General features: G+C 35.6%; 2 protein-coding genes across 3 annotated transcripts; one reads left to right on the top strand and one right to left on the bottom strand.

Moving 5' to 3' along the window:
- The first annotated feature begins 6 nt into the window (after positions 1–6).
- LOC130505403 (BEACH domain-containing protein B-like) lies at positions 7–4,894 on the top strand. Its single transcript, XM_057000003.1, has 10 exons — positions 7–762; positions 843–1,148; positions 1,232–1,684; positions 1,770–1,816; positions 1,901–1,994; positions 2,096–2,302; positions 2,655–2,780; positions 2,929–3,300; positions 3,382–3,613; positions 3,921–4,894. Exons 1-10 carry the CDS (start codon positions 94–96, stop codon positions 4,601–4,603), a joined length of 3,189 nt encoding a protein of 1,062 aa, XP_056855983.1. The 5' UTR covers positions 7–93; the 3' UTR covers positions 4,604–4,894.
- Positions 4,895–6,531: 1,637 nt separating this feature from the next.
- Positions 6,532–11,642, bottom strand: LOC108854070 (disease resistance-like protein DSC2). Of its 2 annotated transcripts, XM_057000002.1 has the most exons (6): positions 11,431–11,642; positions 10,708–11,148; positions 9,382–10,489; positions 8,998–9,279; positions 7,233–8,912; positions 6,532–7,141 (listed from the first exon to the last, which is right to left on the bottom strand). In XM_057000002.1, the coding sequence occupies exons 2-5, from the start codon at positions 10,905–10,907 to the stop codon at positions 7,350–7,352; spliced, it is 3,153 nt and encodes a 1,050-aa protein (XP_056855982.1). In that variant the 5' UTR covers positions 10,908–11,148; positions 11,431–11,642; the 3' UTR covers positions 6,532–7,141; positions 7,233–7,349. The 2 variants fall into 2 exon arrangements, with proteins under 2 accessions (XP_056855982.1, XP_056855981.1); XM_057000001.1 differs by lacking the exon at positions 11,431–11,642 and having other exon boundaries at positions 10,708–11,424.
- Between the last annotated feature and the right edge of the window lie 4,969 nt (positions 11,643–16,611).

Genomic DNA, 16,611 nt, shown 5'->3' with positions numbered 1-16,611 from the left:
GAATCTGGTGGGATCTTCAAAGAAGTGGGTTCTATCCAGAATCTTATCCACAAAGACCGTGTACTTGCTGCAGTCACTGAAGAAACGACATACATGAAAACATTACTATCTGACCGTATTCGTCAAGTGCAAGCCCTTGGTGAAAGGAATAATGAAGCATCATCTTTGGAATCCAACAGCAAGAATTTTTTTGATGATGAGCTGCAAAGCGGTTTAAAAACTGTTCTTACATGGGATGAAAATAGACGACTTGCAGTGCAATTAAGCCAGGAAGAGCAACAGCAAAACGTTACTGAGAAATGGATTCACATGCTGCGATCTTTGATGGATGAAAGAGGTCCTTGGTCTGCAACTCCTTTTCCTAATAACATTGTAAATCACTGGAAACTCGACAGGACAGAAGATTCATGGAGGCGTAGACCAAAGTTGAGAAGGAATTATCAATTTGATGAAAGGCTGTGCCATCCACCGTCTACTTCCATTGCCACTGAAAATGAGACCACAAAAGTTATCAATGAAAGCAAGTCTGGTGTGATACATTTACCCGAACAGATGAAGAGATTTTTACTGAAAGGCATTCGCAGGATAACCGATGACGGTGGCTCAGAATCTTGTGAGAACGACGATAGTCAAAGTGAGCAAAATTTACTGGATACCTCTGCAGAAATCCAGTTCTCTGAGCTTGTGAGAAGCAGTAGTGATCTCAAGGATGTTGTACAAGATAAAGTAGATGCCTCTTCTTTAGAAGTTGAAACCAGCGAGGTGCATATTTCGCAGATTTTGAAGGAGTAAACAATACAGTGTCTATATATAACATGCTTTTGGTTTTGTATTTTTCTCAGGTTTTGACATCAGTTCCTTGTGTTCTTATAACTCCCAAGAGGAAACTGGCTGGTTGTTTGGCAGTTATGAAAAATGTTTTGCATTTTTCTGGGGAGTTTTTGGTGGAAGGAACTGGTGGATCATCTGTCTTCAAGAACTTTAGCAATTCAAAGGGTGGTGATGTAACAAAACCTGACAGTAAACAGAACCTTGTTAAATGGTCTTCACCTTATGAGAGGGAGACAACCTTAGATTTAGAATCAGAAAAGAATAATCAGAGACCACTAAAAAAGTTTAAGCGTCACAGAAGATGGAAAATAGGGAAGGTAAAAAACATCAAACTAATTTGGTATTTCGTGCATCAGTGCCAGCGTATTTGATAGTGTTTTCATGGATGTGCTGTTGACAGGTGAAAAGTGTTCACTGGACGAGATATTTGCTTCAATACACAGCTGTGGAAATTTTCTTCCAGGAATCTGTGCCCCCAGTTTTTCTAAATTTTGCATCGCCAAAGAATGCAAAGGAGGTCGGAATGTTAATAGTTTCTACCAGGAATGAATTTCTGTTTCCGAAGAGTGTTGCTAGGGACAGGACAGCTGTGATTTCCTTTGTTGACAGACGTGTAGCTATGGAGATGGCAGAAACAGCGAGAGACAGATGGAGAAGAAGAGAGATTACAAACTTTGAATACTTGATGATTCTCAACACCCTTGCAGGCAGATCCTATAATGATTTGACTCAGTATCCTGTTTTCCCTTGGGTGGTGGCTGACTACTCATCTGAGACTCTTGATTTTAGTAAAGCATCTACCTTTCGTGATCTTTCTAAACCGGTTGGAGCTTTAGATTCAAGAAGGTTTGAGGTTAGTATAAAGCACTGACATGTATTTAGTTACTTATGTTAATGGCATGAATGTAATAATGCAAAATGATTTATTGCTGTGTCAGGTTTTTGAGGACAGATACCACAGCTTCTCTGATCCTGATATACCTAGGTATGCATTGAAGAATGTTTTCTCTACTAAAGAGATACTTTTTCTCTTGCGCCTTAGTAATTTCTGTTAATGAACTTACTGCAGTTTCTATTACGGGTCCCATTATTCAAGTATGGGAAGTGTGTTGTATTATCTGTTGAGATTAGAGCCATTTACATCTCTTCATCGTAGTCTACAGGTACTTGCGTCCAACTTTAAAAATTAGCTGATTTCTTGAGTTTATAATGAAAAATGGTGTATACGGACGACATATTATCTAACAGTTCTGTTTGTGGCCAGGGTGGTAAATTTGATCACGCAGATCGTCTTTTTCAAAGTATTGAGGGGACATATCGAAATTGCCTGTCAAATACAAGCGATGTAAAAGAATTGATCCCTGAGTTCTTCTACATGCCTGAATTTCTGGTGAATTCCAACTCTTACCACCTTGGAGTGAAACAAGACGGTGAACCTCTCGGAGATATTTGTCTACCTCCATGGGCTAAGGTATGCTTCTCACACCCATGATTTGCAGGGTAATCTAGAGGAGCGCTGAATTAGTTTCTGGAGTTTGGTGGGACAATGTTGCTATATATATGATTCTTTAGAGTACTCTTGTGATGGAAAACATGTTCATGAGGTGAGTTTGGTCCTTATTGAAGAAGACCACCTATAGAACTAGGATTATGAAGAGATTAGCGAGGAGTACTAACAAACAAACTAAAGTTGAAACTTTCTTTTGGTAGTGTGTGGGCGCTAAGGAATTGTAGTGACAGTTTGTTTAGATTTGTTTTCTAGATATCCTGAATGTACCGTTGTTTAATCTCCTTGAGAACTTTATTGCCAATTACATATGCAGGGTTCTCCAGAGATGTTTATTGCTCGTAATAGAGAAGCCTTAGAGAGCGAGTATGTTAGCTCACATCTCCATGAATGGATTGATTTGATATTTGGACATAAACAGCGTGGCAAACCAGCTGTGGAGGTACTCCGATGAATTTTCTCTGATTAGCTTTATCTATTGACCGCTACTGGTGGTACTTCATATTTCATAAGCTCGCCTCTTTTTTTTTGCTTGTTGAAGCCTGTTAATTCGGTTCTTATTAAAAATTAAATTACTCCTTTAACTGCAGGCAGCAAATATCTTTTATTACCTTACATACGAAGGTGCTGTTGACGTAGAAAATATGGAAGACGAACTGCAAATATCAGCAATTGAAGATCAGATTGCTAATTTTGGTCAAACTCCAATCCAGATCTTCCGGAAGAAACATCCGAGAAGAGGGCCCCCTATTCCAATTGCACATCCGTTGTACTTTGCGCCTGCTTCCATCAATTTGACTTCCATTCTTCCCGCTACAACTAACCCCCCATCATCAGTTCTATATGTCGGTGTAGTAGATTCAAATATGGTTCTTGTTAACCAGGGTCTCACTTTGTCAGTCAAGATTTGGTTGACAACTCAACTACATTCTGGCGGAAATTTTACTTTCTCTAGCTCTCAGGTATGTTCTGCATTATCTTTTCGGATTCCGTTAATTCAATATCACATTGTACCACATTAGCTCAGGCCTCTGTTACTGCAGGATCCATACTTCGGAGTTGGTTCTGATGTTCTCTCTCCCCGTAACATTGGAAGCCCCCTTGCAGACAATGTTGAACTTGGATCACAATGCTTTGCAACAATGCAAACCCCACTGGAAAACTTTCTGGTTTCATGTGGGAACTGGGAGAACAGTTTTCATGTCACATCCTTGACTGATGGACGGGTAGTCCAGAGCATCCGACATCATAAAGACGTCGTAAGCTGTGTTGCAGGTATGCTCTATGTCCTTTGCCTCCTTTGCCTGTTTGAAATTTGCTTACTTAGAGGCTGAGATGATAATGTAGACAAAGCTTTAACTGTATGGTGCTCGGAAAGAAATTAGCCAACTTTATGATAAAAAATGACATTAATTTGACTTGACTCGAAAACCACTCAGTTCCACACGCTCGTTCAACTAGAGTCTCAAGCTAGGTGGTTAAACTCTTTTATATAATTAGAGTTTTCGTTAACCCGCATCTAAACATTTCATGGTTTGGTGGAGCTACTCAGGCTTTACTGATTATATCATTGATGCTGCAGTGACTGCTGATTCAAGCATTCTTGCAACTGGTAGCTATGATACGATTGTGATGGTGTGGGACATTCTTCGCATGAAAACACCTGAAAAGAGGGTTAAAAATATGCACGCAGAAGCACTGCGGAGAGATATCGTCCTCGCGGATGCTCCTTCTCATATTCTTTGTGGTCATGACGATATAATAACATGCTTATATGTCAGCACTGATCTTGACATAGTCATCAGTGGGTCAAAAGATGGAACCTGTGTTTTCCACACATTGCGAGAAGGAAGATACATAAGATCCTTAAAACATCCCTCAGGCAGCGCAGTTTCGAAGCTTGCTGCATCGCACCACGGACGGATTGTTCTGTACGGTGATGATGATCTCAGTCTGCACCTCTATTCCATTAACGGAAAACATCTCGCTAGCTCCGAGTCAAATGGACGCATCAATTGTCTTGAACTAAGTAAGTGTGGAGAGTTTTTGGTTAGTGCCGGAGACCAAGGACAAATAGTTGTTCGGTCTATGAACTCCCTTGAAGTAGTAAGGCGGTACAACGGAGCTGGGAAAATAATCACCTCTTTGACTGTAACTCAAGAAGAGTGTTTCTTAGCAGGGACAAAAGATGGAGCCCTTCTTGTTTATTCAATCGAGAATGCTCAACATCGGAAACCAAGCCCAATCTGGAGCATAAAATCCTGAAGCAGATTTTGATATGTTCTGTATGTAAATCTGTGTCCCACGATTCCATTGGTTCTCGATTTGTGGCTTATCTTGTAGACCGCAGAGGGGACTTTACAAACTCTTCACTGCCTTGTAAATGTGCCGTATATCTCATCTTAATAGATTTAAGATGCATAGACAATAGAGAGGTGTTGATTGATGTAACAGTACCATATAGATATATACGCCTTTGGTGCGTTTAAAGAGGTAATACGATTTGTATGCATTGCTTGGGGATTAAAGTAAAATCTATACATCTTTCCCATAGCATTTCGTTGAAAACTGCCCTTTTACAGTTAGAGCTAATAGTAATTACCCTAGATTTGTATGCAGTCTCTCTCTCTCATCTTTCATACATCCTTCAATCCTTTTCAACATTTAAAAATCTACCATCTCAAACTACAGAAACCCTTTGAATCTTTTCGATAACATAATGAATCATCCAAACCACTATCACTCATATAAACTTGTAAATAAATTTTGATATTGTTACGGTAAACCCAGTAACGATAGATAGATCCCATGCAGAAGCTTCCCGCGAGTTCCAGCCCCTACGCGTCTCTGGTGGTCTTAGTGAAGAAAAAAGATAATTCTTGGAGTTTGTGTGTTGACTACGAGAATCTTAGCAGCTTAACAATGAAGGACCATTTTTCCATCCCTTTAATTGAAGATCTTATGGATGAGCTAGGTGGATTATCGGTTTACTTAAAGATTGATCTCATAGATGGTTTTTATCAGGTCAGAATGGATGTAAATGACATTCAGAAGACATCTTTTTAAGACTCATAATTGACACTATGAGTATCTTATAATGCCATTTGGCCTGACAAACGCTCCTGCAACCTTCCAACATCTGATGAACTTGGTTTTTAAACCATTTCTCAATTCGTTCTCATCTTCTTTGATGATATACTCGTTTACAATAACTCTGTACATGAGCATATGCTGCATATCCATCACTTGAGGAGAGTATCTGATGTAGATAGATATTTGGAAATATTCTAAATATCTTATTATTGATTTTATTAGTTATTTAGATAATTATCTTTAATGTTTTAGGGTTTTATGGTTTTATTATATATAGCCGTCTATGCTTATGGTTGTATTCAGTTTTGATTGATTATTAGTAAAAGTTAAGAGTTTTCTCTTTTGTTCCTTGTTTTCGGTAGATCATTGGTGATCTCAACGAATTTAAGAAGACATCGATCTTAGGCATTCTTAGACTAAATAAGATCTTTGTGATTATCCTAGTTATCCGGATATTCTCAAAATCAACGGATATCTAGTTCTATTTTTAAGGCTTCCGCTACATCAGGTGGTATCAGAGCTGCGTGTCTTTGGTTTCTTAATCGAATACTTCTGGATGTCATGTTGATCTGCAGTTACTGCACTATACTGGACGAGAGTCCTTTTGTTGAGGGAGAAGAAAACCATGAGATCTATCGGGAGATCTATGGTGATCCAATTTATGATGTGTATGAAGAAGATGTTCATCATATTGACTTCATCTTTAAAGAAGGTTCTTTTGAAAATCTGAGCCGTGCAAATTTCGGACGGGACGAGATATGTGAAAAGTCGGTGCAGGAAGAGTTTCGTGCGAAAATAGGGCGAAATCGAATTGATGAAGACTTTGTGCAGAATTTTAATAATCTGCTGCGTGCAAATTCTGTGCAACAGCGGATTTGTGAAGCTTCAAGTTACAAACAGTTCCGTGCAAAAATCGTGCAAAACATGCTATTGAAGATTCGAGGAAGAGTTTTTCTTGGAAAATATGATGGATTCAAAGACTACGATCAAGATTCGAGGACGAATCTTCTCCAACCCGGAGAGAATGATGTAGATAGATATTTAGAAATATTCTAAATATCTTATCATTTATTTTATTAGTTATTATTGGTTTTATTAATTATTTTAGATAATTATCTTAATGTTTTAGGGTTTTATGGCTTTCTTATATATAGCCGTCTAGGCTTAACATTGTATTCAGTTTTTGATTGATTAATAAAATTGAGAGTTCTCTCTTTGTTGTTCCTTGTTTTCGGTAGATCATTGGTGATCTCAACGAATTTAAGAAGACATTGATCTTAGGCATTCTTAGACTAAATAAGATCTTTGTGATTATCCTAGTTTTCCGGGTATTCCAAGAATCAACGGATCTCTAGTTCTATCTTTAAAGCTTCCGCTACATCACCTGGCCAGAAGCTATGACTACAGGTTCACTCAACGTCATCATTATCACCATCACCACCTTCAGCATCTTCATCCTCAGCACGTTCACCATCATCACCACTCTCATCTTCGTCACCTCCACCATTTTTCTGCCTTTTCTTCCATTTTTTATTACAGACTTCCAACTGAAACACAAGCTTGCTGAAAGTGGCTTCTTCGGCTTCAGGGTAATCATAGTTTAGAAAGAAAGAATATATGAATGTATACAGACAGTACTTACATCCATATAGATAAGGCATATCCTGCTGGTTTGATCCATATGAGACAATGAGGCCATTCTGTTCACCCCTACAAGACACATACACCAATAAATACACGTACAACTGATAACCTTTCACACATACCACAATTTATTCAATGAAAAGGAAAAAAAAATTACACTTAGGTACATCCAGGTATTGAGAATGGCTAGCCTTAACCAAACGATTGCTATTCAAGACATCGTCTAATTTATACTTGAGCTGCTTCTCTTAACTCCAAAGACTCTAGACCAAAGTCAGTCTTTTAATACTCTGTTTGTAGTTGATTTCCCTTTCTTCTTCCTATAATTGAAACAAAACCTTTGTCTTATGGAACCTTCACCTTCATCAGCACTTTCATCTTTGTCACCATCATTGTCATTATCAACAACATCATCACCATGATCAACATCATCCTCTGCATTTCCGTCAATAATATAATGAGGTGCCTCCAAAATTCGTACACCGCAGCCTTTGACCTTCCAGGTTTTATTACGGATTCTGAACACAAAAGTAACCTCGCTGAAAGTGGTTTCTTCGGCTTCGGGGAATTCCTCGTTTAGAGAGAAAGAATCCTCAAAAACATACAGATGCCCTTCATATCCACGTAGAGTTGGAATAGGGCCTTTGGATGATCCACGCCTGACTATGAAGCCATTCTGTTTACTCCCGACCCGAAAAGATACATCCATCAATGAGTTGTCATTCAATTCACCTTTTGACAGCAATATGCAAGCTCTGAATCTGAAGGAGGAAGGAAGAGGTGCTGAAGTCAAATTGATCTTTAGGGTACCTGAACTAGCTCGGTGAGTGAAGTGTGCAGGCACTTCTTCACCCGGTAAGAACGCATACTTGCAAGCTGATGTATGGATGATATTTCTTGCTTCTCGATTCAGGTTTAAGCAGTCATTAAAGTATAGGAAAGCATTTGGATTTTGAAAAGAAGAGTCTATTCTCTCCAAGGAGTCACAACCTCCTGCATCCATAGATAGAAGGGAACCTGGAAGCGGTGGAAGTGCTACGAGGTTTTCGCATGCGCTGACGGTAAACCTAATTAGTTGCGATAGACTTCTGATGCAATCTGGAAGAGTTTCCAAACTATCACCTCTGAGAAGTAATGATATTGGAGAGGAGAGAGCCTTCTCCGGTAGACATATCGGAAAAATGTAGTGAACGTTGAAGTCTGATTGTAATTTCCAGGTGCGCTCAAAGTGAGAATCCCAGTAAATAACTGCTTCAAATAAGTTAGGCTTATAATGCTGATAAGATATATATAACCTTTCATAATCACTCTCAGTCTCACAAAAGTTACACAGAGCAAGAAACTCAAGATTCTCCAGCTTAGAAATGTTTGGAGATATAGTTTTCAGCATGGCGCATCCATACATAAATAGTTTACGCAGACGAAATAGATTCCCAATCAATGGAGGAACCTCCTCTATCCCTGTACAAGACAACACCAACTCTACAATGCTGTCAGGAACATCTGGGAAGTCTTTGATGTTTGTACACCCTGTAATATCCAATCGATAAAGCCAAGACCAAGTGCTGAATGACGATGGCATTTTCTCTATCGCAGTATCTCTCAGATCTAATTTCTCGAGATTGATTAACGATGAGGGGAGTTCCTTCAAAAGAAAACAACCCCTAAGGTAGAAGATTGTAAGCTTAGTGGCATTGCCAATAGAGCTTGTGAGCTCTAACAAACTTATGCAGTAACGGAGATCTAATTCCTCAAGACTCGTTGCTTCTGAGAGATCTGGAATCTTTGTCAGAGACTCGGAGTAACTCAAATCCATCCGCTTGAGGCAATGGAGAGGCTATACAAAAAGAAAAAAGAAAGATAAGTTTTAGAGAAATCACTAATCATGCATTACAAGCTACACAATACAAAAAAAAAATTACTTTGATTCCCTCCCAAAGCTTCTCAAAATTGCTATTTTGCATGATTAGTTCAACAAGAAACTTTCCAGAGAACTTGGAAGGCCAAAATCTCAATGGACAGTACTTCCAATGTATAAATTTGAGTTTGTCGGGAAGACAGTTGAGGCCTTCAGGTATGCATAAGGTATAAGAGGTGACATGTAGAAACTGGAGATTTTTCATCCCTTGGAAAGCACTTTTACTTATTTGGATTTCCTTGCTCTCTGAAGTATCCAACTTTACGCCTAGAACTTTTCCAGTACCCTAGAAGAGATTATTCAAAAAGAAACAATATCTCACGTATTATAAACCAAGGAAACAGAAGACGGCAGATCGATGTTAAAAAAAAAGAAAAAAAAAACTTACAGTATCTTCTTCAAGTACAACAGAAATCTCCTTGGTGTCCATCAAGAATTTTCGATCTCCAGGATACTCTAAAGACTCTTTCTTGACAATTTCTCTACCCAATTGTTGCAGTAAACAATGCATCTCTACGTATCCGTTCTCTATAGATATAAGAGATTTATGAGCTAAGACTTGAAGCCCATGGTTGACGTCCAACCCACTTTTTTCAAGACAACTCTTAATGCTATCAACCCCACAACGGAAACACGAAAAGAAACATGCAATATGCAGGAAAAGAGCTTTATCTTTATCACTTAGGCTGTTGTAGCTAAATCTTAGAATCGATTCAATTTCTGTGTCAAGGCTAGACCTGAGCCTTGGTAGTGCCTCTATCCAGTAGTCCCTGGACATTCCTCGTAGATAAGATCCCATGACTCTCAGGCCTAGAGGGAGAGAACCAGAAAGTCCAGTAACTTCCCAAGCAAGGCTTTCAAAACCAGTATCTGGAGACTTTTTACCGAACGCATATTGGCAGAAGATCCGAAAGGACTCAGTTGTAGTTGGAAGTTTCATCTTGTAAATATGATCGCTCCCGAGTCCAAGTGCCTTGAGAAGTTTTCTATCTTCGGTTGTAATGATAATTATACTTCCGGGACCAAAACGCTGGTTTGCAGTTGCCTCTAGTTGCCACCAGCTATCCACTTCATCAAGAACAACCAACAGTTTTTTGTCACTCAGCATTTCAGGGGCCACTCCTAAGTGAAGAACCTCAATATCCTTTTGGTTGAATATCTGGGACAACAATTTTTTTTGCAAACACAACTTGACCTGATAGTCATTACCACAAGGCTTCTCATAACTTCCTCTTATATTCTCCAAAAACGTGCTGAATGGAAAACCAGGGGAGAGTTGGTTGTATAAAACTCTTGCAATGGTCGTCTTACCAATCCCTGGAGGACCCACAACCCCAATCACTTTAACTTCTTCTGATTGTAGGATCAACTTAGATTTTATCTTCCTGATACGAGCTCCTATGCCAATAAAGTCATCGAAGTCTTTTGACGGTGTAAAACCCAACACAGCCGTAACATCTGAGGCAACTTTGTTGATCATTTCAGCTTCATTATCACTAATAAAAAAATGAGGATATTGATTAAAACAATTATCATGAAAAGTAGCTATACATAATAAGCAAGTAAATATTAGACACATAGTTGTCCCACATCGGGTATTGGAAGGGATCCTTAGCAATATATAAGATAGGTGGGTCACTCCTCTTATCACCAATTGGTTTTAAGTGTGAAGTCCATCTAGCTTAACAGTAAATTCAAGTAAAAGTGAACGAACCAGTTGCTAGAGTGGTAACCAGCTATACCCGCCACATCCTTTAAAGCTTGCCTCCATGCCTGCTTCACCTCTTCTGTTTTTCCCACACAGGTTTCCTCAAAGGCTTTCCCAAAATCTCCGGTCTGCTTCCTAACGTCTGATGGATCCACTTGGTAGAAAATGGTCATCACTGTTTGTTGATACTCTTCTCTGCACTTCATGATTTCCACCAACTCGTCAAGACACCAGCTTGAAGAAGAGTAGTTAGGAGAGAGCAAAATAACAGCAACCCTTGATTGTCTGATCGCTCCTACAAGCACAGGACCGACAGATTCGCCTCGCTTGATCTCGTCATCAACGAAAGCTATGATTCCCTTGCTTTCGAGCCCTTTGCGAACGTGACTAAGAAAGCTTTTGCGCACGTCAACTCCACGGAAGCTCAGGAAAACGTGATACAACCAACTGCGAGATAGAGATGATGAAGAAGCCATGAATAACAGTCCGAAGAAAAGGATCACTAAGCTTTCAGATCTGAAGAAGAAATAACTTTAGTAAAGATGCGTAAATTGATAAGTCAAGTCAAGAAATATAAATTATTTGCATAGTGGAAGCTTGAATGATTGTGTCGATTTAGAAAAATATGGAAAAAGATGATTTTGAATGAAGCTTTAAAGTAATATAACATAATAGAACATGACTAATATCGTTCGAATATTTTTTTATAAACAAGCTCGCAGAGTGTACAATATGTTTCTGCGAAGTGGAACTTGTGCTTCATCTTGAGCTTAGCTTTTTCTAGTCGAGTCCAATTATTCCATATATCTTGGATGTACGTGCTGCAGAAGTGGACTCAACCTCGTCTCCACTTGGGTTTGATTTTTCTACTTTATCTAGAGTTTGCTACTTCACTTTTGCTGCAGAAGCACTAAAGCTTGCTTCTCGCGATCCCCGTCCACGTCATCTCCATCCGTCAAGATAGGTTCATCAAATTAATCAATATCTTATTTATCCTATTAAAAGTAAAATACAAATAGAAAATTACCCTTACTTCATCTAATTATTTACGAGCTTTGCCACTGCTATTAATTCTATAACTTTTCTAATTATATTGTAAAATTTTCACGCCACATTAGAAACCCAAAAGTTACAAGCCCATTAAAATTTCATTAATAATTTCAATTATCTACCACAAACCATAATATGAGTTTAATATTCTGTCGGACCACAATCACGATCCCTACATAAATTTGATTATATATATTATTAAATTAATTAGATTTAATCAAATGCCAATATCTAATTGAGTTATCATTAGAAATATTGCAACCCTTGAATTTTAGTTGACGAGAACATCACTAAACCCAAATGTCGACCAATGCAAGTATAACACTGATATAAATCTCTGCATAAACTAGGTTATATACTTATATATATTAGTAAACCAATAATGTTGAATCCATTGTCAGCATCTAATTGATTCAATGATAAACGTCCATCTTTTTCTTTCTGTTTAAAGTAGTTAGATACCTAATTGGTTTTTATGTTAATTATACATTTTATAAATTTATACACCAACAAATCAAAGTCCATTTAGTGGATTAAAATTTTCTTATTTATATATACCTATCACAAAACTATTATTTAAATATATCATTATAATTTATTTTTACTAAAATATTTTCCAATAACCATTATTTAAAAATGTTTTCAATACATATAAGAAAAATACAACAAAAAGATTAATTTCATATACCAACTTAAATTATGGTTTTTATATTTCATATTAAACTTTAAGAATATAATATATGTGATTATTTATAAGATGGTGCATATAAAATACTATTAATTATATAATTATTTATATGATGAACCAATAAAATTAATTATATGATGACATATATATGATACATAATAGTGATTAGGGATGAGCGTTCATGTATCCATTCCGGTTCGTTTCAGATCTGTTTGGGTTTCGGGTTTCCGGGGTCAAAGATTTTAGCCTCATTCATATATTTCTAAATTTCAGTTCGAATTATGACTAGGGCTGGGCGTTCAGGTATCCATTCGGGTTCGTTTCAGATCTGTTTGGGTTTTGGGTTTCGGGTTTCTGGAGTCAAAGATTTCAGCCCCATTCAGATATTTCTAAATTTCAATTTGAATTATATTTGAATCTTTGCGGGTTCAGTTCAGGTTCGGATTACCCATTTAAATTATTTTTTAAAATTCATTATATATTTTGAATTTCTTAAAATTTATAAATAAAATAATATATTGTATATAAATCTGAATAATATATGTCATAATATCTAAACTTAACATATAAACTGGTTTGGTTTAAATTTTGGATCAAAACTCAATAATTATTTTAAATATTTTGATGTTTTGAGTGTACTTCCACTATGTTAGATATTTATATTTGACTATTTTATATATTTTCAAGTATTTAAACCAACCTAAAGTATCATATATATTATGTATGTTTTTATATACAATAAAACTAAAAATAATTAATATGTATATAAGTATATAAATCTTTTTGGATACATTTTGATATTCAAAATACTTTGGTTCGAACTGGTTATGATTTCGGTTGTCTAAATATCAAAATTTTGAATAATTTAGATATTTAATCAATTTTGGTTCGGGTTTGATATTATTCTTTCGGATCGTGACCGGTTTGGTTCTTCATATTTGAATTTTTTATCTAATTTTGATATTGACATGAAAAATAAATAGCAATATATTTTTGAAATATACACCCGCACGGGCGTGCGGGTCAAAATCTAATGTTTACTTATTGTTAATTACATTCTTAATCAATTTGATAAAGTGTAATCATCTAAAGTATAACGCGTTGTGTTGTCTAATAACTTGCCGTAGACGGTGGGGAAGACTGAAAAGAGTGGCCTACAAAGGCGCGTGCATGACGTTAGTGCACATACGCACAAGTATTATTATTATTATGTAGACGAGGCGCCGGAGTGAAGCAGCAGTACCAAAATGACATCTAAGAATGTTAAAATGGGTTCAAACTCGCGGGTTTTTAATCGGTTTAAAAAGAAATAAATGGCCGTTTAAATTCATTTAGCTTGTCGGATTTTAAATGGGTAACCCTTTTAGAACCCATTTATTAAATAGGTTTTAACTAAAATAAATGGAGACTCGTTTAACCCGTTTATGTTTTTTTGTTGTAATTTAACTTAAAATTAGATTTTTTGGTTTATGCGGAAAATTTCTGATTTTGATGTTTCGGCGGACAATTTTTGATTTTACAATTTTGGTGGACAACTTGATTTGGGTTTTTGGCGGGAAACTCGATTTTACGGTTAAGATTTTGGCGGAAAAACTCGATTTGCCTTTTTGGCAGGAAAACTCGATTTTACGGTTTTAGCAGAAAAACTCGATTGCGTTTTGGTGGGAAAAGTCGATTTTACGATTTTGGCGGGAAAACTCGATTTTACGGTTTTAGCGGGAAAACTCGATTTTACGGTTATGATTTTGGCAGAAAAAAACTCGATTTGTCTTTTTTGGCGGGAAAACTCGATTTTACTATTTTGGCGGGAAAACTCGATTGCATTTTTGGCGGGAAAACTCGATTTTACGGTTATTGAGAAATGATTTATTTAGAGTTCATAAAGTTTAAAAAAAAAAGAAATTATCTATGTAAAATCGTTTTACAAACATAACTAAGACAAAAAAAAAAGAATCTGATCTAAATGGGTCTAAATGGGTACATGTAAATTTAGTGGGTTCTAAATGGGTAGCCCTAATAGGTCTAATCTTATATGGGTATTAAATGGGGTGGGTCTAAACGGACTGGGTTTACCCATATTAACATCCCTATCACTCCATCTTCCACCTAAACCCGTTGATGAGGATTTCTACGAGATTCCTCTTAAGCTTATATATTCTTAGGAGGCCGGTATCAAATAGAAGAAATCACATTGATCCTCAAATGTATGTAACATAGATGATTTGAGTTGAGTTTAATATTAACATTCTGAACTTTTAATATTTAAATTTTAAATTATATCATAAAAAATTATTCTACATTTTATTCTAATTATTCTTATTTCTTTTTTTTTATATATTCTCTCACGGATTAACTCATTTAATTCATGATCTAGATGATCTGAATTTGAGTTTACATATTGAAATTCATATAATAAATGAGCTGAGCTGAGATAACTAATAAAAAATCCGAGTTCACTGTGAGCTGAGCTAAATTGAGCGAGTTAGCTCAACTTTGACACCCTAAAAAGACCCAACAATTTCCAACTAAATCATTTACTTAGGCTTTTGCGGGTGTTAATGGTTCTTATCGTTTTATATCATTATAAAAAGTGAAACTAGTATTTGCGTTTGTGGGTGGGTAGGGATGGTAAATAAAGATATATTTCTCTAAAAATAAAAATAAATAAATTGAGATAATATAAATAGTATATATATATATATCAAAAACTTTTTAAAAAACATTTACTATAATATTTTAGACACTAATATATATTACATTTTGATCCGCGCTTAAAAAACGTGAAACTAGTCTTTTTGATATTTATTAATTCACATGTTAGTTTTAGATATGGAAGTTGGATTTTCGGTTCAGTTCCATTTTTTTTTGTTTGCCTCTCGTTCAGTTGTGGTTTTTGTTTTTCGGTTTTTCAGTTTAAAAGATAAGAACCATTTAGTTATTTATAAATTTGGGGTTTGGTTTTGGTTTGACAACTTTGGTTTTTGCCTTGGTTCGGATAACAGTTTTAGAAACTTGATAAATTTTATGTTCAATTTGGTTTAGTTTTGGTTCCCATTTTAGAATAATTTTGAATAATTCAGGTAAAATCATATTTTCAGGATTTTGATAAATTATCACATAATTCAGATATATTTAACTATTTCAGATAAAAAAATATTTGAATGATTCGGTTTTATTAGAATTAGGATGAAAATATCTTGAAGCGCAAGAAACAGAGTAAGAAGAAGAAGAAGCGTGAAGAGGAAGAAGAATAAGAAGTCAAAGGAAGAAGACTTGGTTGTGTAACTAGAAGATACACAACAACAAAAATAAAAGTCTGATTAGTTTAGTTAAGCCAACAAGGAAGAGTGAAGTGTTGGTTTAAGTCTAGCTAGATAAAGTTGTTAGTGGAGGTAAGGTGTGTAGTAGTAGTAGCTAGTGAGAAAACTACTACAAGTATGTGTTTGTGTTGATGTAAGAGAAAGCATCCAATTCTAATAAAAAGAATTTGGAGAAAAATCAAGTTCGGCCTTGACCTAAAGCCTAACAAACTAGGGTTTTAGACGTCAAAAATATCAGTTATTTGAGGACGTTAGAAATAACTGCAACATTTCTAATAACCGGGTTTGAAACTAGCTTATGAGATTTAGGCAAATTATTTTATTCTGTTTTAGGCATGAAAAGATGCTAGAAAGATAAAAGGGAAAATCGCATAAAAAAATCTCAAAGTGTCACTTACTAGCACTTTAAACCTTGAAGTTTTTTCACTAACACTTTTAACCTTCAAAGTGACTTTTGTATCATAAAAAACCTCCAAAGCAAAAAACTGACATGTTCAACAGATAATTTTTCAAAAATAATTATTTAATTAATAAAATAAACAAAATAAATAAATTAAAATAATAAAAAAAAATCGAAATTTTTAATAAAATTCACAAAAATGAAAACATAATAAAAATATTTAACATTTTAGAAAATTAAATAATTTTCTAAAATTTTAACAAAATAAAAATAACTAAAATTTTAATAATAAATAAGATTAAATTTAAATAGAGAAGAACTAAATAAAAATTTCAATTTTTTTTTCAAAATAGAAAATTCAAAATTCAAAATAGTTTTTTAATTATAATATTCTTTTCAAAAAATATATCATATCATCGCGGACAATAACAATTTCAAATATATCACTAGTG

The sequence above is a fragment of the Raphanus sativus genome, unplaced genomic scaffold (assembly GCF_000801105.2).
Source record: "Raphanus sativus cultivar WK10039 unplaced genomic scaffold, ASM80110v3 Scaffold2245, whole genome shotgun sequence".
NCBI classification, from domain to species: domain Eukaryota; kingdom Viridiplantae; phylum Streptophyta; class Magnoliopsida; order Brassicales; family Brassicaceae; genus Raphanus; species Raphanus sativus.
This window is presented reverse-complemented; position numbering and strand designations above follow the sequence as displayed.